The sequence below is a fragment of the Protopterus annectens genome, chromosome 8.part0 (genome assembly GCF_019279795.1).
Source record: "Protopterus annectens isolate FY-2018-M chromosome 8.part0, PAN1.0, whole genome shotgun sequence".
In the NCBI taxonomy this organism is placed as follows: Eukaryota; Metazoa; Chordata; order Ceratodontiformes; family Protopteridae; genus Protopterus; species Protopterus annectens.
In genome coordinates, this window is record NC_056741.1 from 22,227,727 (window position 1) to 22,250,997 (window position 23,271).

The 23,271-nt window shown below is 43.2% G+C and overlaps 1 protein-coding gene across 1 annotated transcript in view; it reads right to left on the minus strand.

The window, feature by feature from the left end:
* Positions 1-372: 372 nt before the first annotated feature.
* NCAPD2 (non-SMC condensin I complex subunit D2) overlaps positions 373-23,271 on the minus strand; it is a 1,714,408-nt gene continuing 1,691,509 nt past the window's right edge. Inside the window, exon 32 of the mRNA XM_044079588.1 lies at positions 373-1,536. Coding sequence (XP_043935523.1) covers positions 1,451-1,536 — 86 coding nt within the window. The 3' untranslated portion in view covers positions 373-1,450. The remainder of the gene's footprint in view (positions 1,537-23,271) is intronic.

Genomic DNA, 23,271 nt, shown 5'->3' on the forward strand with positions numbered 1-23,271 from the left:
AGTCTGAATACAAGTAAAACAATGATTCAACAAACTGGTAGCAAATAAAGGAAAGACTGCGGGGGACATTTCTCTTTACAAGCATGCTACGGAAGCCAGTTTACCTACTACTATGGGGAAATGAATTCCCATGACACTGATCATGGGAACTGGAGAACGCTGGACAATTTGTTACCGGTTGACTCAATTTTCACAAAATATGAAACTGCCAAAAATATGTCTAAGCATCTCCCATCACCTGTATTTACATGCTTATTTGTAAACAGCACATTTTAATCAAATGACTGGAGTGTGATGTAAAGGTTCTAAATGGGCTTTACAGTGCTTTCTAAAAGGAATGAGTCAGAAATGGACAGCAGCACATTAAGAATTAGAATATTTAATTAAAAGAGGAGCCAAGAATCTCCCCGTCAAAAACAGAACAAGAAAATCGTACATAAATACAGATACAGAAAAAAGACATTCATAAAATGACAAGACATGTACAAAGTGAAAACACTTATGCCCAACAAAGGCATAATATACATATACTCATACATACACAGGTAAAATCATTGTTTATTAAATGTATTAGCAGCAGCCAGAGGCATAGCAGCATAAAAGCTAGATATAATCCTTTAACAAGACTCTACTGTCACTTTTATTGTGAGTGATGACACTTCTCCTTACACATCAACATAAATACAAAAATGTGGATTATACAAGTAGTAAATCATAAAAGGGGAAGAAGTCAAGGCCCATGGGGAGTCTGAATTGCTTGTATAACACCTAAAGGCACATAACATCCAGAGTGCTTTACTGTAACTTGAATTACAATCTAAAAACAGATGCGTGTATATAAAAAAGCAAACTTATTTAAAAAAAATGTCAGATTACTTGACCAAACCCTAATGGTGAATTCATACTTACATTGTGAAAGCAAAACAGGTAGTTATGTGAAACAGGAACCATTTTAGGAATACTACCTACACTTCTCAAGCTACAAATTCCCTCTGCACATGATTACACCAGTGCACTGATGTGGGGGCAGCTAACCTTGGCACTAATCTGTCAGCAGTTCACTGACTGCATATATACTGTCATAATCACTGCCTACTGTAAAAGTGGTGGGCTGTTCTTGCACCAATCACTGGTATAATTCAATAAAGTTTTGTGGACAAACAAGACATCATGATGAAGAGACTCTTCTAAGTAATTAAAATAGATCGATGTCTTTTTACAAGAAATAAGTGTTCAAAGCTGCACAGAAATACAAGTTACAAATGCTGACAGACATTTGTTAGATCCTTCTTTTCACAAAAGTTAACAAACACCTGACAAAAGGGGGTTACGGGAACACTCCATATAATTTTAGAAGGATGTACACCTGAAATAAAACAAACTCAGCATCTCCCTTTGTCACACTAGTTTAGGATGGATCTGCTGTCGTGGTGGTGAAGTTGTCACCTTCTCATCTGGCACGGGTTCGTCGGGAGGATCGCAGGATTGGTGTAGTAACCTTGGGTGTTTCATCTTCATCCACTTCAGCTTCACTCTCTGCAGGGTTACATAAATGCATATAAGAAGGGTAGTTAAAAAAGACAGAACAAAAAAAATGAGAAGTTATGTACCTACCATAACGTTCCATGTTAGTTGTCTTCTCTCGCCTTCTTTCTTGCTTGATGGGTTCGGAGCCGATCCTCGGCTCCGACTCGGCACTTGCTAAGCTCGAGAGTCACTTTTACCAGCTCGAGGCAGCCCCATATCCCATGATGCAAGGCGGTAAGTACCCAGATCTCGTTTGATGACAAAAGGGCAATAGCACCTAGCATAATAACTTCCCAAAGGAAGAAAGAAGAAGAGAAATAAACCTGTAGGATGGTAGAAGGACCAGCTCTGTATGGTCTTCAGAACTATCATTCTTTGTAGAGAAAGGTCTGTCCAGGCCTGGGGAAGGTGGGAGGGTTGCAAGAAAGAAGGCGAGAGAAGACAACTAACATGGAACGTTATGGTAGGTACATAACTTCTCAATGTTAAGTTGTCAATCTCGCCTTCATTCTTGCTTGATGGGACCGCGTCCCTAGCACCTCTATCCTGGGTGGCTCAATGGAACAGACTCTTGAGGACTGTAGAGCCAAAACTGGCTCTGTCCCTGGAGGCCAAATCCAATTTGTAATGGGAAACAAAAGTATGAGGAGTGGCCCAAGTGGCGCTGCACAAATAGTGTCTAAAGGAAGTCTAGCTTGAAAGGCTGTAGAAGTAGCTAAGCTTCTGGTTGAATGTGCTTTAGGTTTTGAGCACAGCTGTTTTCCCCTGAGCCGATAAATTTCAGAGATGACAGAAGAAAGCCATCTAGATAAGGTCACTTTTGAAACAGGAAGGCCTTTCTTGTTATCAGCATAGGAAACAAAGAGTTGATCGGATTTCCTGAATTGTTTTGTTCTGTCCAAATAATATCTGAGTTGGCGGTGGACATCAAGATAATGTAGTTTTGTTCGATCTGTTTGAATAGTTTGGAAAAATACAGGAGATCAATGGCTTGATTCAAATTAGTCTTTGAGGCGACCTTAGGCAAAAAGGTCGGATTAGTTCTCAATGATACTCTGTCTTTGTGGAAGACCAAATAGGGGGGGCGAACAGATAGAGCATGAAGTTCAGACACCCTCCTAGCCGATGTAATAGCTACCAGGAATAAAGTTTTCCATGAAAGAAATTTCAGGGAACAAGAAACAGCTGGCTCGAAGGGGAGAAGAATCAAGGATGTCAGCACTAAATTTAGGTCCCATTGAGGAGGAGGACTCCTGACTGGAGGCTTCAGGAGGAAAATTCCTTTCAAGAAGGCTCTACAAAGCCTGTGGGACATAATGTTGTGATCTGCGAACCCGATATGAAAGTTCGAGATAGCAGCCAACTGAACTCTAACTGTGGAAGAAGAGGAGCCCGCATGAAAAATCTCCGCTAAGAAATCCAAAACTGCTTGAACTGGAGCAGTGAAGGGATCAATATTCTTGGCTTTAGCCCAATAAGAGAAACGTTTCCATTTGCTTGTATAAATCCTCCTGGTAGAGGATTTCAAGGAAGCTACTAGGATGTCTCTAACAGGGTTAGAGATCATAGGAAGCCTGGCTAAGGAAGGAAGTGGAACAACCATGCCGTGAGGTTGAGAGAAGGGATAGACCGGTGCAGCTGACCGGATTGGTGAATCAGAAGATCTGGCACTGGGTCCAGATGCCACGGCTGCATCAAAAGGTGACGATGGAGGAATGGAAACCAAATTTGTCGAGGCCAATAAGGAGCAATGAGAATCAATTTGGCTCTCAAAACGGTTGCTTTCTGGATAACTTGAGGGATCAGAGGAAAAGGAGGAAAGGCATAAAGAAGTCCCTGGGGCCAATCCTGGGTCAGAGCATCTCTGGGGGGATGGCCTGGCAGCGGGAAGAGAGAAAAGAAGTCTGGGCATTTGCTGTTTTGGGGAGTAGCAAAAAGATCGCAACATGGGCGACCCCATTCCAGAAAAATCTCTTCCACTATAGATTGCTTGAGAGACCACTCGTGAGGCATGAGAATAGCTCTGCTCAATCTGTCCGCTAAAATGTTGGTTTTCCCAGGGATGTGCGTTGCTACCAGAAACCGATGAGAGGAGATCGCCCATTGCCAAAGTCTGAGCGCTTCTCGACACAAGGGGTAGGACTTGGTTCCTCCCTGTTTGTTGATATACCAAACTACAGACATGTTGTCTGTGTGGACTGCAATTGTCCCTACGGGAAGAAAGTCGTTGAGGGCTTGCAACGTTAAAAGCACTGCTCTCATCTCTAGGACATTTATGTGCAGGTGGTATTCGAAAGGTTGCCACGTCCCATGAACCATCCTGCCCTGATAATGACCCCCCCACCCGATCAGGGAGGCATCCGTGGTGACAGTGGCTACCGGGGATGGGGGTACAAAGCGTCTGCCTTGGTGAATCTGGGGAGAAGTGATCCACCAAGCAAGATGATTCTTGCAAATCTGAGTCACCAGTATTTGGTGACGCATTGGAAGTTGTTGGTAAGACCACTGAGTGAACAACATCCATTGAAGAAGGCGCATGTAGAAGCGAGCCAGGGGAAGAAGAGTAATGGCCGCAGCCATGAGGCCTAACACCTTTAAAACCATTCTGGCCTGTACCTTCTTGTTGGCTAGAATGATCCTGACGTGACTTTGAATGTCTGAAATTCTTTGATTTGTAAGGGTAGCTGACATCCGAACAGTGTTTAAGTTTGCGCCTATGAAAGTAATAGACTGGCAGGGCAATAAGGATGATTTTTCGGAGTTGATCGAGATGCCCAATTGAGAACAAAGATTTATTGTGTAATCCCTGGCTTGAACAAGCTGATGCCTGGTGGTGGCTGAAAGGAGCCAGTCGTCGAGATATGGAAACACCTGGAATCCTTGGCGTCTCAGGTGAGCCGTGACCACTGCCATACATTTGGTGAACACTCTGGGGGCTGTAGTGAGACCAAAGGGCAGGGCTCTGAACTGGAAATGACTGGACCCCAGCCGAAAGCGGAGAAATCTCCTGGAGCGTCTGTGAATTTTTATGTGATAGTACGCATCCTGAAGATCTATTGAGCACATCCAGTTGTCCTTCTGTAAGAAGGGCAGAATTGACTGAAGAGTGACCATTCGGAATCTTGTCTTCCTCACAGACTTGTTGAGTCTGCTGAGATTCAATATTGGTCTCCAATCTCCCGTCTTTATGGGGACCAAAAAGAACCTTGAGTAGATTCCGGGCTCTGAATGATCTGTTGTAACTGGCTGAATGGCTCTTTTTTGCAGTAGTTTTAAGACTTCTAACTCTGCAATTTCCCTTAGACCGGGTGGTACATCTGGAAGGGAATTTGAGTGATAGAAAGGACTTTCCTCGAAAGGAATTTTGTAACCCTCGGATATGATCGACTGTACCCATCTGTCTTGAGTGAGGGAACGCCAGGCTTCTGGGTACAGCGATAGTCTTCCCCCGACTGCCTCCAAGGACGGACAGTCGGGCAACATCTCAGGGATGCTGAAAGGGCTTGTCAGAGAGAGGCTCTCTGCTTCCCTGGTTTTGTGGACCCCCTCTGCCTCTAGAGCGTCTGTTGTTGTTACCCCTCTGCCTCTAGGGGTAAACTGACCACGTGAATCCGGGCGTGACTCCTAGGGATTTCGGAACCACATTTTGCCACCCTTCTGCCCTTTGGGGTAAGGTCTAGAAGGGGTGGAAAACGGACTCCTCTGACAGAAAGAGTTTTGCCGTCCTGCTCACACCTGGTCAGCGTTTCCTTCACTTGAGGGCCAAACAAAGCTGACCCATCAAAGGGAGAGTTTGTGAAGGACGCTTTAAAGGGATCTGCAAAATTACAGAGCCGCATCCAGGCTTGGCGTCTAAGAGCCACACCTGTACCTGCGGCCCTACTCGCTCCATCAGCAGCATATGATATCAGTCGCATGGAGGAGTTAGCAATAGAATTAAGGGTTCCTAGCTGCAAAGCAATTTTTTCTTGAGCCCCTGCAGCTGTAGGATCCTGTACTACTTCACCTAGCTCCTTAAGGATATCCCTCTGGAGTCTGGTGAAGTGACATAGGTAGTTCAGCGAACGCATAGCAAAGGTCGCTGAAGAGAACATCTGCTTACCATATCTATCCATGGTCCTAGAGTCCTTATTAGGAGGATGGACAGGTACGGAAGGATCTGCAAGTTCCTTCTTAGTGGCAGCCGCCACCACCATGGCATCAGCGGGGACACCTTTTGTGAGGAATTGCTTGTCCGACGGGGCAGTAATAAATTTAGAAGGGCTCCTAGGGACTGGCTCTACAGAGTCAGGAGAAGCCCACGCCTTTCGAGCAATAACCTGCATAAGGGGGTCGAAAGGCGGAGACACCCAGGAGGTGGAGGGCCGAGATCCAAACGCCTCCAGGTATACTGACTCATCCTCAGAGGGATTATTGGTGGGCCAGTTTCCCCTCTGTCTAAGGAGTTCTAGGATGTCTGAGAAGGAGACATCCTCAGAGGGGGATCTTGGGGATCCCTCTGACTCATCCAAGTCAGTATCTGAAGTGATAGACTCGGGGGAGTCTACGTGTTTCCTCTTACAGGTCCTCTTCCGCGGAGGATCTCCTGACAAATCAGGAGAATCCTCGGAAGAGGGGGTTCTTCCCAGTGAGGAAACCTGAGGCGGAGGATCTCTGGGTCCGGGAGCAAGAGAAGTGGCAGAGATGTCAACAGGCACCATAGAGGGAGGAGCTAAGGGAACAGACTGCTGGCTGAGTCCAGTGGCCAGCACACTCTTCATCACCTCGAAGGCTCCCCTCCCAGGGAGGTCCGAGAGAACCCGTTCCGAAGAGCCAGGAAATCCAGGACCCACTGAAAGGGAAGGCTCCGAGGCAGATGTCGGAGCCGAGCTCACCAAGGCCGAGGCTCCAAGGGGAAGAGTGGGGTCGGACAAGGGTCTGATGCCACTCACCCCCTCGGAGGAGACCAGGGAAGCCCGACCACCGAATCCCTCTAAGGAAGGTCTCGAAGAAGAGATAAGAGTAGAGGCTGAAGGAGCAGAAGGGGGTATCTGTCCCTCAGCCGTAGCAGAAACTATTCCCGAAGACTCCAACTCCAAACTCTGGGGTAGAGTCGAAGGAGGAACTGCAATGGGGTGTGGACTAATAGTCGTCTGTTGAGACGGACTATGTAGCATTTGGGCCAGTGCCTGTGATTTTAATAATCTACCGACCACTCTCTCTAAATCATGGTCAGAAAGCCTGGATGACCTTGAAGATCGGCTCCGATGGCTCCGTTCCGAGAGGAGAGGAGAAGCCGGAGCCGAGAGTATCGGCTCCAAGGAAGGGGACCTAGACCTCTTCCTCGAAGGAACCATCAGAGCCGATGAAACCATAGAAGCTGTCGGAGCCGACAACTTATCGGCACCGACAGTTAGTTTCGATGCATCGGCTCCGGCCGGAGCCGATACAGCCATAAAGGTAAGGGTGTCGGATCCGATCGGCGCCGACACCGAAGCCTGAGCCACATGGTGATCGGAACCGATCGGAGCAGACACCGAAGTGGTCGAACCAGAATCGGCACCGATAGCCATCGGTGCCGAAGGTTTGTGTAAACCAGAATCGGCTCCAGCCGGAGCCGATCTCGACTCTGAAAGAGTCGGAGCCGAACCACAGGCTTGGACACAGAAGCCTGGGCCTTGGAAGACTTAGAAGTCTTAGATGGAGCCGACTTAGCCGGAGAGCCCTCCGGCTTAAGAAGGCCCCTCAAAATCAATTTATTTCTTCTCTCCTGCAGGAGACTCTGGCTAAAAGAATGACATATAGCACAGGAGTCCTGCAGGTGAAGAGGCCCCAGGCAGTAAAGGCAAGAAGTGTGACCGTCTGTCAGAGACATCTTCTGACAGCACGAGTCACACTTCTTAAAGCCTGAGACCCTTTCTTTAGACATGGTGTTAAAAATACACACACACACAACACCTGTCCAAGAAATTATATTATATATCCCAAGAGAAAAGACTAATCTATCAAAAAACACACATACACCCTAACAAGGGGGGGGGGGGGGGATGGGATGGGAGAAGGTCTGACTAAAAGTTTTAAGGAGACAGGGAAATTCTAGTCAGAATGGGACTAAAACTGGACTAAAACTATTAATTTTAAAGTTTAAGAAAAAGGGGCAAAAACAGTAATGTATAAATCACTTACCAGGAGCTGGTAAAAGGAGGACCTCATCAGCGAAGCGGCAAACGAGATCTGGGTACTTACCGCCTTGCATCATGGGATATGGGGCTGCCTCGAGCTGGTAAAAGTGACTCTCGAGCTTAGCAAGTGCCGAGTCGGAGCCGAGGATCGGCTCCGAACCCATCAAGCAAGAATGAAGGCGAGATTGACAACTTAACATCTACAGTTAACCATGTGTGTAACAGTTATGTCCTTACCACATCACTTGGTCTGTGATGCGCTCCCCTTTCAGAGTATACAACTGGTACATTTTCTCCTTTTCAGTTTGGCTGTTTCTTTTCAGACACTCTTCTACATGCCATGACATTAAGAAACATTATATGACAGCATTCCTACACCTATCAGGTCACCCCCAACCACTGAGTGAATACTTTCTTTCCAGAGAAAAAACTACAGTGATCAATCAGAATATAAAAATATGTACCTACCCAACTTACAAGCAGTCCCAAAAGCAACTGCTGGACAAAAAGGCTATCCAGACACAGAGGGCAGCAGAAAAGCAATTAGGACGAGAGGAGGGTGTCCTCACAAAGAATTTAAGAGGATATCTGCTACAACAGAGGACAGGTTTTAGAGGGACTAGACTAGGAAGAATCCCAGGCACCAGCTAACTCCATGGAAAGCAAAAGCCACAAGACAGCAAAATGCAGTCTAAGAAACAAAGTCCTGCACATCCAAGAATGAAAACGAGGCCCGACTCATTGATTCACTTGTTTAATGCTGTCTGCTGAAGATGTGAATTGGTGACCAAGTGGCTGTGACATACCAGCAACAAATACATTTTTGAAGCAAACACTGGACACAGCTATACATCTTGTGGAAAGGCCTTTTATATCAGCATTGCCCTGCAGGGGGCTGGGCTGTCCGATTCTAGCAGCTAGCAAGCTACATGGAAATGGTTTGCTTCGCACCAGCCAGGTAGTTATTGCAGCAAAGCAGAACATTTGCCTGCATCTTCCAGAAGTCATGCACTCCAGTCATACAGAAGTTGGGCTACAGAAAGTTCAGGCCTGACAATCTAGGATATGAAGGGATTTTCTCCCCATGGCCCCCCGCCCATTATCATGAGTTACTACTTAACACACATTTCTGATGCTACTTTTAAGAGATCACGCATTTTTTTTTAAACAGGTGGCTGATTCTTGTGGAACACCAAATCTGGTTACCTACAAAGAGGGATTTTGCAGTTTTGAAATCTTGCAAGCAGAAGACATGAACACCATGAAGGTATCTTGTAAGATATGAACTTCAAAGTCACAACACATAAAGGCTCATATGGGGGCTAGGCAAGCTTCTCAATCACAAAATTCATGTTCTAAGGAGGTGAACGGGTTTCTTCAATGGAGAACCAGTTTAAGGCACTGCTTGTTCAGATGGTTCTGCATCACAGTCCTGCCATCAAATAAAGTTATGATGGGCAAAAATAATTGACAAGCATCTTGACCCTTGAATAAACACAACCCAGAACTGTAAAACTGAACAAGTCTGAAGCATTTGTACACTGACCAGACAGGGGCCGCAAACGACACCTCTCCAAGATGGAGAACCTTCCACTTTTTGGGATGGAAGGTTTCACATCAGTTTTAAGCCAGAACGTCTACCATTATTATGGTATCTAAGGTAGTGCTGGCAGAGATTTTTCAAAGCAGATAGCATCACAATATGCATTATGATTGCAGAACAGATGAAACTACAGCAGTTAGTAACCACAAATTGTGCCCATCAACAGTGAACTGAGGACTCCAGGTAATGCGCTAAAACAGACATCCATTATGTATGATGAGCTGCTTCCTGTAGTTAAGGCTCTGAGCTCTTAAAGAGTGCCCTCGTAGTCAAAGGTATAGGATTCAATTCCTTCCTCCTCTATTTCTGTTATGTGACTAAGCAGGTCATTTAATCAAGCAGTACTCCCAGGTCACCCTGAAAAGGGTGATTTTTGTCCAGCAGGTTTACTCTGTTAACAGAAAACATTGAAGCTATGCCTTGAAACAGAGCCGATTACTTTGCGGCTTTGTAGGTGTGAAGGATTCCTATACTGCTGGCAACCTGAGAACTTGAAATCACATCCTTCTTAGTTACCAGTGAAATAAGCTTTGGTCTTTCTACTCTGAAATATATGCTCAGTTGTGGACTTGAAAGAATGGCAGGAAGATATATCTGAATCTCCCTTTGCATACATACAAAACTTTCAAGCACAGGCGTTAATGCCCTTCTAGCCTGCCAATATACCAAAACAGTTATTCCCGCAAGTGGCCAGGTTGTTCTTAACATCTAAACTAGTGTTTGCTTTAATATAGTTTGGTAGTCTGGTCTATTCCATGCTGCAGCTATTCTGTCAGCTGCTCATTCCTATATAACCTTCTACACAGGCTGTTGGATTCTCTACAACACCAAACATTCCCAGAGCTGTCTGTCTGTAAATGCCCCATGCACCTGAATGTCTCCTGTTAAATGTCTCTGAGGCAGTGTACACAAACACTGTAGTTTTCATAAGAATGGATGCCCTCGGTATATTTCTGCTCTGTTCTTCCCAATTTGCTCATTCTTGTTTTCTTATAAAGTTTCCATGTTTATTTCATACTCAAGTTTGGGATTAAACACTTTCATCACTTCTGACTTACTGGACTTTTTAAATTGTTTTACACAACCAATAGTTCTATAATTATCAACCAACTGGCTGATGTGATCAGAACCCCCCCCCCCTCTCAAAGCTCAGTTTATGTTTTTACTCCTTCCAGGTCTTATCTATAAGATGGTTTCCTCTCATGCTCAATAGCGTTAAATTTTCTTCAAATTTTTGCTTGATCTTGTCTCACGATGTTTAATTTGTCTACCCAGCTTGTTTATTTCAAAGTAATAGTTTGAGCTCTCTCACTTTAATCAAGTATCTTGTTCTTATGGAAATTTATCCTCCTGACCTTTTGTGTGCCTAGATCCAGATGTTAAACATCTTACTTTTTTGCATTCAATCTCACTTTCACAACTTGCCATATTTCTTCTACATTTTTCCACTGAATGCATCACTCCAATTAGTTTTACAAAGTGACTGCTTTGGTTCCATATAGTCTGCAATTAACCTTCTGTGCATTGGTTTAGATTTCAGTTTGGCAGAATTATCTAGCAGCAATTTAATCTTTATAACCCCCATGATCACAGCACACTGGGTGGTAAAACTTGACATGAAGCAAATAATTTCTTAAACACAATGTCTAGTATGTTTCATACCCCAGTAGGCTTTTACAATCTGAAGCAACTGTTTGTGAATATACAGTTTTAAATTTCCTAACTACATAGGACAGAATGAATCCTCCACCACCCTCCTGTTTTAGTGCACCAAGAAAAAAGGGAAGGGAAAAATCAAATTTTCCATATGTCAAACAGGAAACTCCTTTTGGCCTCACATCTCTAGGACAGAGCTACAGTGGCCACAGCGAGTCCATCATCACGTTCACCTCTCCTGCATGCGTAATACTGAGAGTACTTCCCTTGTCAATGGTCCACTGACAGATCTGCAGTGCCTCTTTGCAAAGCTGGGACTGACTAGTGCTTATTTTACCTGCCACACCAATGAATAGGTATCAGACAATCGGGGTAACCCCAATTTGTTTCCCTTCTTCAGTCTTCATGATACACAGCACGTCTTAGGTGGTAGCTGGTTCAGAGTTCCTTTTGACAATCACAACCATCAACTCCCACTTCCTCGGTCTTCTACATGGCATCGGGGTGTTGTGTCAACTGTTGCCATCACTGTATTTAGTGCCACTTTCCTAGCATTTTTTTTTTTTGACAGCCATGCCTGACTGGAAATCTCTCATACAAGCCATCCACCTCTTTGCTGAATGCCCTAATTTCCCCTTGCCTTCTTCCGCTGTTCTAAATCTCCTTCACCAGATTAATCTTTTCTGCATATATACTTGAACCACCATAATCTGCTCCTTATGACCTTCTCTGCAGTTGGAACTACTTTGGCTTCTGCTGCCCCACAATGTGCAACTTACCACCCATCTCAGGCACTTTACCTCCATCACCTCAAGCTTCCTCAAAGCTCTACCTGTACTGCCAGGTTTCTGTACCACACAGTAGTGCTGTACACAGTACCTTTCAGCTCATTTGACATTCTTCTGTCATATACTACCCCTGACACACACAGTTGGCTACAGCCCCACTGATTCCAGATTTGAAACTCCTCAGACTTCCATTCTCATCAACCAAACCTCCCAGATAATTGAAGCTATTAACCTATTCCACTCTTTTCCCTTTTATCTCAAGATTCATAGATTCATAGGTTAGTAGTAGGCCAACTGCCCTTGCGAGCCATTGTAAGCCTAGCCAATTATCCCTTGTGAGACTCAAACCCTGCACGTTGTGTTTGTAAGGCAAACACCTTAACCATTAGGCCACCCTCCCAACACCAAGTCTCAGTTTCTCCTGATTTCTCCAGTTTGCTGCCATTACAAGCGTCTTATCTGTACTCCGTTTCACTGCATGTGTCTTCATATTTGCATGCCATTCCCCTATCCTTTGCTGAAGTTCTTGCTCAGTCTGCCTGTAATGCCACATCAGCTGCCTACAGCAACGTTGATCTATCCCCTCCGATCTGTTTGCTAATGTAGTCCATCACCAGTATGAACAGTGGGCTTAGATCTGATCCCTGATGCATACCCACTTCCACCAGTAACCTCTCTAACAGACTGAACGCTGCTCGTACTCGAGACACTCGGTCCTTGCACATAGCCTGCATTCATTCTACCATTGCTTCTGGGAATTTTACTGCTGCAGGACTGCCCAAGTCAGCCTTCTTGGGAACTTATCACATGCTGTCTCCAAGTCTAGGAATGTCCAGTTGGACTACTTGCTCTTCTCTGGCTTCTTCTCAACGATCTCACTGCAAACGTCAGGTTGGTTCTGCTGAACCCTGATCTGAATCCGAACTGCTCATCTCCCATCTTACTTTCTGCTACTATGCATATTCATTTAGCAATCACCCATGCAGTGTGGACAGGAGTTTTGATACCTCTGTACAGTTCAGTTATGCATTTCCCCTTTGTTGCTGTACACTGGTACTAGAATACGTATTCTCTAGTCAAGTGGGATATACCTCTCTCTCCATACCACTATGAGTACCCTCACGAGCTACTCCTCCCCTATTTCACCCAACATCTTGATCATATCTGCTGTGATCATATCCGAGCCTGCTGCTTTCCTAGACCTAATTTTCCTTAGTGCTGTTCTTACTTCTAGAATGGGCTTCCTCCTGTTCTTTCATCATTGTCTGTCCGCAGCAATACAGCTTCTGTGATTCTCTTCATTCAGAAGCTGCTGGAAGTATTCCTTCCCTCTGCTTTTGACGTCCCGAGGACTGGTGAGCAGATTGTTCCTGGGATTCACTATGAAGGGTGTATGATAACTATATTTAACTTTCAGTCTTTGCTTGCACCTGTTATTTTGTGTGCCATTTACCGAATCACTTTCTAGCAGCTGGTAAAGTGCTTCTGATGCCTAGTTCTTTGCCAGTGCAACTTCTCTTAGCCAACCAGTATTCCTGCTTAACCTGGTCTCTCTCTCACTTTCCTGCATTCCTTCTTTCTTTTGATGACTTCCTGAACTTCTGCAATCCACCACCAGCTTTCATTATCTACCTTATTTCTATACCTGGCTTGCTGCACACATTTGCTGTGTAGTCCTCACTCATGCCGTTTTGGGCACTATTTTTCAACGCCACCTATTTCTGCTTCCTGAAATGCTAGAGCCTTTTTTTTCTTTTTTAAAGACAAGCATCTTTATTAAATGCTCACTTATGATAAAGGCAATCATACATTTATATAAATGAAAAAAAAAACATTGACAGTCCCACAGTTGCAAGTGTTTTACATCACAGATCATATCGACAATTTTAGTTGCAAACATTATACATCACTAATAATCTACCCAATCACAGTCAAACACTACACAGCCCATTCAAATCCTACCTTCTTTTAAACCTCATTCCTCTTCTGCATGTATTGCTGCCAAGGTTCCCATTTTTGCTATGTAATTTGCTCCTACCCTTTTGTAAAGATCCCATTTCCAGTTCTTTTATCTCTTACTATATTCACTATTTCTAATACAGTTGGTTTAGACTTTGAATTCCATTTTCTAGTTACTTGCTTTTTCAGCCAACATAATAACACGGCAAGGCCTTACTATGTCTCAATTCCGATTCTGTATCATAGCTCAGACAAATAATTTCCTTAGTTACACCAATCTGCTCACCCTGTTTCTGACAGAGTAGTCTGCAGGGAATCTTAAAAGTCTGCCAACTCATTACACACTCAGAAAATATGTCCATTACCTTTTTCTTCTCCATCACACTTCCAACATTTGCTGTTCACCCAAGGAAAAATTCTCTGGAATCTACTTGGGGTATAAAAATATCTATGTAAACCTTTCCAAGTAAATATCCTAAATCTTCTAGAGTTTGTTGCATATTTGGGAGACAAACATATATCCCCCCAATTGTTTCTTAGTGAATTGCTTATCTAGTCTCTTCCCAATCCTTTCTAACCTCCTCTTATTCTTATAGTTATCATGCAATATTTTATATGCTTTACTATTATTCCTTTAACAGCAGCTTCTGCTCTAGTCTCTACTAAAAACTCCATCAGTGTTGATCTTTTGTTTAGGATCCCCCTATTTCTTTCTCTTTGCCTATACTCCGATATCAGTCCCTGACAGGGAAGGCAAGCTCTAACCTGCAGTCCAAATAAATTCTTGGCCACTTGCAATTCCCTTACCTTTCCGTCTCCAGTTATTTGCCCCCAATACCTTGGTTCCTTTGCCAGTCTCCTCTTACCTACTGTCTGTATCCCTAGTTGTAGCCATCCATATCAGCAGGACCTCCTTTCTCAGTTCCTGTGTTGGCTTAGTTATTAGAATACTTTCTGCTACTTTATGAATATAATATTCTGTAGGATCATTGTTATTCTCCTTAAAGGTCTGCATTCAAAAGCAGACCCCCTGTTTCAACATCCTTTCCCACTTTGAATTGTAGACCTTTGCTTGTGCTATGTACAGGAGCCTTAACTGTGTAGCTCTGAAATACCCCTTCAAAATCAGCCAGTCCCAATCTGCCTTGTTCTATTGGAAGAATCAGCTTATCCCACTTGACTTGCAGTTCTCACCTCCCAGATAAAATCCTTCAGCTCTGTATTGATTGCTATCCACAACTCCGCTGGTTGATAAAAATATGCCTGACCTGTGTGCAAGACTAAAGGGACTAAACCATTTTAACTGCTGGTATCTTACTATCTGCACAACAGTGCTTCCAATTTCCCAGTTTTTGTATTATCTTTTTAAGTCCCTTTCCACATATCCTTAGCTGACACACTGAAATAATTTTTAATCCATACTCCTAAATGCTTCATTTCATCATGACCCCACAAATATAAATGTTGCTGAACCAGTTTGCATTTGGGTACATAATTTACTGATGCTGGCTTTGTTTTAGCTTCATTAATTTTGTATCCCGAAAAAATCTGAAACAGTCTCAAAATGTTCTACAACACCATAATGTCCTTTTCTGATTTTATCAAGTATAAAATAATATCTGCAAATAAAGCCAGCTTTTCTCAACTACCGTACCAATTATATTCTTGAATTTCTGGGTCACATTTTTTATTTGCCAATGGTTTTAAATACAATGCAAATAAAAGGGAATTAGGACAGACCTGCCTGGTTCCTCTGCTCAAGCAGATATTATCAGAGAGAAACCCACTAACATTAATTTTCGCCTCTGATCCCCTATATATATATATCCTCCTAATTAACCTTATTTCATAAGGGAATGCAAATGCTTCCATTGCCCTGCTCAAAGTCCCAGCTTAAACGGTCAAGTGCTTTCGCTGCATCAAGGCCCACCTGAACAACAGTGGTATTTTCTTGTAGTCCGTTTCCCTCTGGATCATAGGTGTTCTGTTAATGTTGTCAAATGTTAGCCTCCCCTCCACAAAACCACACTGATCCATATCTATCAACTTTCTTTTGCCATTATTTTAGCCATTATAGACAAAGACTTTATAATAATGGTTTAGTATTGAAATAGGCCTGTATGACGCAGGATCTTCACCCTCTTTAGGAATTACAGTTACCACCACTTTCTTCCAGGATGTTGGTACTTCTCTTCTTGAAATACTGTTAAACAAAACCTTCCATATCTTTCAGTTTTTTCCCTCCTAGCTTCCAAACTTCCACAGGAGTACCATCTATTCCAAGAGGGGTTGGGAGGGTGGCCTAATGGTTAAGGTGTTTGCCTTGCAAGCACAAGGTGCAGGGTTTGAGTCTCACAAAGGGGTAATTGGCTAGGCTTAAAAAGGCTCACAAGGGCAGTTAGCTTAGTACTAATCTATGAATCTATGAATCTATGAAGAGAACTTCCTGTAGATTGGTTATACATCACCATTTTTATCTCATTTCCTCCTATCCTAACCGTTCATAATTGTGCCTTAATCTACCTTTAACGTTGGCATATTTAATTCTTCCATAAGCATTATAATTTGTACCTTTTCTTGATTTCAATATTTCTCTGCTTTATACAGACTGTCAGTTTCCAAAATATTTCTAATACTTCTAAAGGATCTTATCTTCTTTATTATAGGCTTCCTAAGCTTGGCGACAGCCCTATTTTCTGTTGCCCGAGTTGTTGTGCTAAAAGTTTTTGTACTTTCGAGTTATCAAAAAACAGTTGCTTTACAGCAGTCTTTCTAAACTCATGCATATTATCGAGGTAATCCCCTATTTTCTGTTTAGCATTCTGCAGTTGCTCCTTGTCTTGTTCTGTGGGATTCACCCTATTTTGCAATACGTTGACATTTGTAAGTCCCTCTAAATAATTCTGGTTACTACTTAACCATAATCTCCCTTTCTTTTACTTCCACCCTATTTTTAAAAATCCACTTTAATTTCATCCCACTCCCTAGCTATATTTTCAGAAGAAATTTTTACAAGGTGCTAGAGCCTTGAGTAATTCTTTGAATTCCACTTTCTTCAATCAACATCCTCTACTCTAAAGAAAAGTGACAAGGCTTTGGCACCAAAATATCCATTAGTACATGAAATGTATGCAACCATTACAGTCCAAAACATCTGCATTCTCAGCTGCATAAGGACTCTGTAAAGACTGTGTCCTCCATTGAGCCTAAAATGCACAGAAGGCAGTTACCAAAGAAATGGCCTCTTGGGCCCTCCATATAATGCACACTGGATCATAACCAACTGTCAGTGAAATAAAAACTGCCTGTTCCAGGAATGTTATATCAGGAAGTCTCAACAGTGTGTCAGCGTCAGTTATTTATGCAGAGGAATCCAGAGTTTTCTCCCAGTAAGTCTTTGCTAAAGCAACTAACGCTATAATAAACATTGATTGCCGAAGTAGCAATTTGTACCAGAAGCGGTATCCATTAGGAGCAGACAGATCACCTCCTGTGGACTCCACAGAATAAGTTAAAAAGGATATCCATGATGTCCAGCACTACTATCCAGGTTGCCATAAGGCATCAGGGGGCATCATCCCCTGGTGGTGTGATCCCAGACAGAATTCTCACCCCCATTTGAGAATTGAGAGGTACTACAACTCTTGGCTTCATTCCAAATGAACAACCTGAATGGAACCTTTCAGAAGCACTGTGTAATACTATTCAGAAAAGCTCTGGGAAGATGGTTTGATTGTTGAACATAGCTTTACTGGAGAAGACCCACGAAGTCAAAGGTGTGGCTGTCTCTGAACAAGTCTAGCAACCATTTTTTGTGATAACCCTATAAGCTGAAACAAACAGTCAGTTCTAGACTGTGACTAGGGCCCATGCTGCTGGAACAGCAGGGTTGGAGAGACTTGTCTGGCACAGGAGGAGCAACAGTCTGATGCTTGTTAAGGGGTTGCTTCCTTCAGCCTGGCCTGGAAGATGCTAGAAATCTAGGGTTGGAGATCACAAAGGGCTCAGCCATAATAAGCCTTCTTCCTCTCCTGTAGGTCAACCAGATTCCGGGAGGGGTGACTATTTAGAATCCACCTCTGCAGATCTTCCGTTGCCCTTCAACTCTAGCTCTTTTTCTGTACTTTAAACTGTAGCAAACCGCTAGCTACAAATGTAAGCAGCAGCTTGCTACAGCTAAAAACAATTAAAGCAAGCCACCAATTGATTTTTTTTATTTTTGGATCTAACAAATGTTTGATGCAATTTAGCCCTTTTATCCACCTTAGATTCAGTGCTTCATCAAAATACACATTAAATCAAATGCAATAAATATAAATTGTAATACTACAATCCAATAAAAAAAGAAAATGAAATCATCATGGGATAGGTTCTTATCTTCTATTTGTCCTTTGCTACAGTATCGAGTGTGACAGACACATACAGATCTGGGAGGACAGATGTATTTAATTTCATCTGTCACATCAATTCCCTGTTTCAAGAGGCATTTTTCACATCTTTCCCTATTTTACTGTGCTTGTGTTCATGAATATGCTGCTGTAATCTTTGTCTCTCCTACATAAAATGCAGAACACAAACTGCCCAGATGTGAATTTACATACAGCAGGGGGCAAGGAATTACTCTCAGATAGTCATGTACCACTAAATTGGGTCACATTGTTTACAAGCCTCATTTTTAATATTCCTGCCCGCTTTATAAACAGGTCTGGGGACTTCACCCAGTTTAATACAAACTCAATGGCCAATGCAGGTTTCCAGTTTCTAATCATTATGCTCTTAATCTTCTTAGCATCCAAAGAATATTGTAACACTACTTCTATTATGGCGTTCTTGGATGTGCTGTATTTTTTTTTTTTTTTTTTTTATCATTCCCTTTGTAAGGTCAGGGGCAAATTTAATATCCATACGTACTGGAGCCCCCACTTAAACTACCGTACTGGTTCTGGTTGATGCAGCGGATGTCCAGAATAATTAAATTTGTAACATTCTTGGACAAAGACCGTCTGACCATGCTATTTTGGATTTTATTACAGCTAAATATAACATAGGAAGTACTTCAGTGCTGACCGAAAATGCAGCATTGGCATTCATTTCTGAATGCCATTACTGACTAGACTACACACAGAGTGAAATAGAAACTGAATGCTGGTACTGAAGATGATGTCCCTTGACGTCTTACACTTGGGAATGGCTGCCATTTCTTCCCACCCCAGCTATACCTCTGTCTGCAAGTGATCAACAAGGACAGCCAATATGGGGTTCTCCTTAAAGAAGGAGCCTTAGTCTACTCCCATCATCAGAACAGTTGAAACTGCAGGAGGCTGCATTGTTAACCCAGTCGATACCCTTTAAGGGTTGTCACAAGATCTCTCTCTGCCCACATTCAGAAAAGCCATAAAACCCTTCTAAGTGCCTGAGGCACCAAGGAGTATGGGAATCTGAATAGGTGTGATGTAGTAGATGTAAATCTGTCTCAACATAGCACAGAACACCTAACCAGTACATGAAATGCTAGACACCAAATCAGGCAGGAAGGTGATAAGGCACTGTTGCTTTTGTGACTGCAGGCTCACCAGGTTTGATTGCAAAGCTTCCAACATAGTGGTCCTATATATAATTTAAGGAAGTTAACTAAACATCTGACAGTAACGGGGAATTTATTCTGTTATGTATCTTTTTTTGATCTGTTTGAAATTTTATTACCAGCTTCCCAGATCTTGTTAGCTTCCTGCCAGTGATGTGCTCCACATGCATTCAAAAACAGAACCCTGTCAGACTCATGTTAAAGACAAGACAGCAGTCATTTCTAAGAAACCCACCAAAAAAAAAAATCACTTTCTGCAATTTTTCTGAATAGTGCAAGTTTTCCAGCCATTTGATTTCTCTATTTTGGAAATGTATCATAACAAGTGGTTATAGGTGGCTTGGTGAAAGCTCTCAAAAACCAGCAGTACAGGTGGTACAGGGTCATATTAGTGAAGCAAAGTGTATCACAAGATGGGTTGCAAACTGGCTGAGTGACAGAACCCACAGGGTCAGAGTTGCTGGCGCCATGTCAGACTCAAAGCCTGTCACAAGTGGTGTCCCACAGGGCTCAGTCCTGGGCCCACTCTTGTTTGGCATCTACTTTTCCGAAGTACAAGCAAACACAGGAGGGTTATGGCTGACAAAGTTTGCAGATGACTGCAAACTGGGCGCCATAGTAGAAAACACATCTGATACAGATATCCTTCAGAAGGGTCTCACAGAAACGGATAACTGGTGCCAGAGCCACGGCCTAAAGTTAAATGCCAAAAAATGCATAGTCATACCCTTCGGGAAAAACAAGGTTACCCCTAGCTACCAAATAGGTGGCAATCCACTGAGCACAGAAGAAGTTATCAGGGACCTGGGGACCCAGGTTGATAGTAGTCTGTCATTCGACACCCATGTAGCTAAAGTAGTTAGGAAGACCTTCTACATTGCCCACCTTATCATGAAGGGATTCTCATCTAGATCAAGGGAGGTCATAGTCTCCCTTTACTCATCACTCATCAGGCCAATGATTGAGTACAATGCCCCATTCGACATGTATCTGACCCGACACTTGCAGCAGCTGGAGAGGCCACAAAGTTCCTCACCAAAAGGATAAAGGGTCTCAAAATCTGTCCTATGCTGCCCGACTGAAAGAACTCCAGCTCTATTCAGTTGCTTACCGCTTGCTCAGAGGTGACCTTTGCCTAACATACAAGGCCATGTCAAACCCAGATTTGATGAATATGCTTCACCTCAAAAAATCTAGATCCATCAGAGCCACAAGGGCGGGAGACTTAAACCTTGACACGGCTATTAATAGGACGTGCTGGAGGGATAGATTCATCATCCAAAGACTCCCTATGCTGTGGAACAAAATCCCGGTACATGTGAGGCAGAGTACCTCGCTGGCCTTGTTCAAGAGAAATCTTGACCAATGGATGGGAGATCACAGATATACCCCAGGGATAACCTCAGTGTCACTGCTCGACAGAGGCACAGCAAAATAATGGGTATAGTTCCCCATACTAAAGGGGTGGCGTAAGCCACAAAACGATGGGCTAGGCTTGTAAATGCCCTCGGGCAGATAGCCTAGTATGAACCTATGAACCTATAATCACCCTGGAATGACCAGGCATGCCCTTTTAGAATTACATGGGATATCAGAAATGCTTTCCTGACATACTGCAACACACTGGTCTAAAGTTTAAGTGCTGTCTACCATTATTACTGGAATCTTTAGAAGGAGTTTTTAATGACATGGCCATGAATTCTGCAGTCATTATTTGATGTCCCTTTTTGATAATTCGCACAATACTGCATTAGGTAACACTAAAAATGCAAGGTCATCACTATTGTATTGGGTAAGTATTGTGTATGCCATCCTAGACAACTTTCTCATCTTTTAATCAAATTACATTCCCCATATTACAAAAGGCACATATGGTTTTAATACCAGACTGTAATCCAGCAAAATTGCTAACAATCTTTTGGAACATCACTAGTTCAGGTTTGGAATTACAAATCTGTCCTAAAGTGTTCTTCTGTTTAAACAATGTCCTATATATTCATTTATGTGTAAATTGCCATCTAATACCTTTCATTTTTCAACTCTTCCCTTAGGTGGAATATTGTTGAATGACTTAATCAAGATGAGCGGCACCTGTCCATCAAGTGCAACTGCTGTTATCTCAGTTTCATGAGATCAGGCAAAATACATGTCATTCTAAACTTAATGGAGTAGACCTTGGTGCAGTTTTAGAAAAGTGCCACTAACTGACTTTTCACAGTATACCGCCAGGCTGATGTATCTAAAAAGTTCCGAGTCTGATGTCACCATGTATTTGGTGAACTAATACCACTGCAGCCTTTTACCTTTTGGTCAGTGATATGCCCATATGTTAAATACAAAGCTGAATACGATTGATAAAGGTTCAGTGAGGGTTTTCCTCAGCTATGTATATGAAATCACAGCTATATCATCTGACCCTTTGGAATGGACTCCATGGATCTAGACTGGACCAAAGATCACCTAGGAGTTGACAAGTTCCTTGTACAGGGGGGTAAGAGCCTTTATGGGAGCCAAGTACTGGGACCCCTTCTGTTCGATATATACTTCTCAGAGGTACAGGAGGACTATAGCTGACCAAGTTCGCACACAACTGCAAACTGGGGGCCATAACGGACTCTCCAGCTGATACAGACATCCTCCAGAAGGGTCTCACTGAGACGGATACCTGGTGTCAAAATCACGGCCTCAAGCTAAATGCCAAAAAGTGCATAGTCATCCCCTTTGGAAAAAACAAAGTACCCGCAAACTACCACATACATGGTAGTCCCTTAAATACAGAAAATGTAATAAGGGATCTGGGGACCCAAGTAGATAGTAATCTCTCCTTTGATAATCATATTGCCAAGGTGGTTAGAAAATCCTTCTATGTGGCCCACCTAATCACAACAGGGTTCGCATCTAGAACAAAAGAGGTTATTCTGCCCCTCTACTCACCACTCATTAGACCCGTCATACAGTACAACGCCCCATTTGGGATGTACCTTCCAAGACACCTGCAACAGCTCGAAAGACCACAGAAGTACCTCACCAAGAGGATTACTGGCCTCAAACATATGCAGCCCGACTGAAGAAACTCCAACTGTACTCAGTTGCATATCACTTACTCAGAGGTGATCTCTGCCTGGCATACAAGGCCATGTCCAACCCAGAATTGATGGACATGCTCCACCTAAAAAAAACAAATCCCCAAGAGCCACACGCTCTAGGGATCTAAAACTCACCACAACGATAAATAGGACGTGCTGTAGGGATAGATTCCGGTCACAGAGACTCCCCATGCTTTGGAACAGGATTCCAATCTACAATAGGCAGAGCCCCTCGCTAACACTCGAGAAACCTTGACAAGTGGACAGGAAACAGAAAATTTACCCCTGGGATCACTGCAGTGGCTCTGCCAAACAGAGGCACAGGGAACTAATCTAAGGGGACGGCGAAAGCCAACACATTCTGGCTAGGCTTATAGATGCCCTCGGGCAGATAGCCTAGTACTTGCCTATGAACCTAAGGGAGCAGTATCCAGGTGCTTTCAAGCAGCAAGTGTGTCAGTTTTGATCAGAACTTAAAGAATTGATGATTCAGTGTTCTCTCCTCCTGCCTAGAGAGAGAGATTGTTCTGGGTGTGGGTGGTGGTGTCATACACAGGGTTGCTCCTCTCATTTCTGCACTGGACACACACAAGCCATCTTCTCACAAAATGAGTGCGAAGATGAAAGTTTACAGCAGTGCTTCTTCCCATCATTATAATCAGCAAGAACAACTCAATACCTGTGCAGGTGTAGGCTGTGATCCAGTAACAATATAAACACTTGGGTCTTGAATGAAAGGGACCACTTTTAAGAAGCAAACTGCTTCCATTTGAGAGAGGGAAGGATAGTGCCTACACCACAGAAATCACTGCAAGATAGCTTTTGGGTAGCACCTTTCATAGGCCCTTTATTATTTACAAAACCAGAGAACAAGCAGGAACTTGAGCTCTCACTATGCAAACGTATG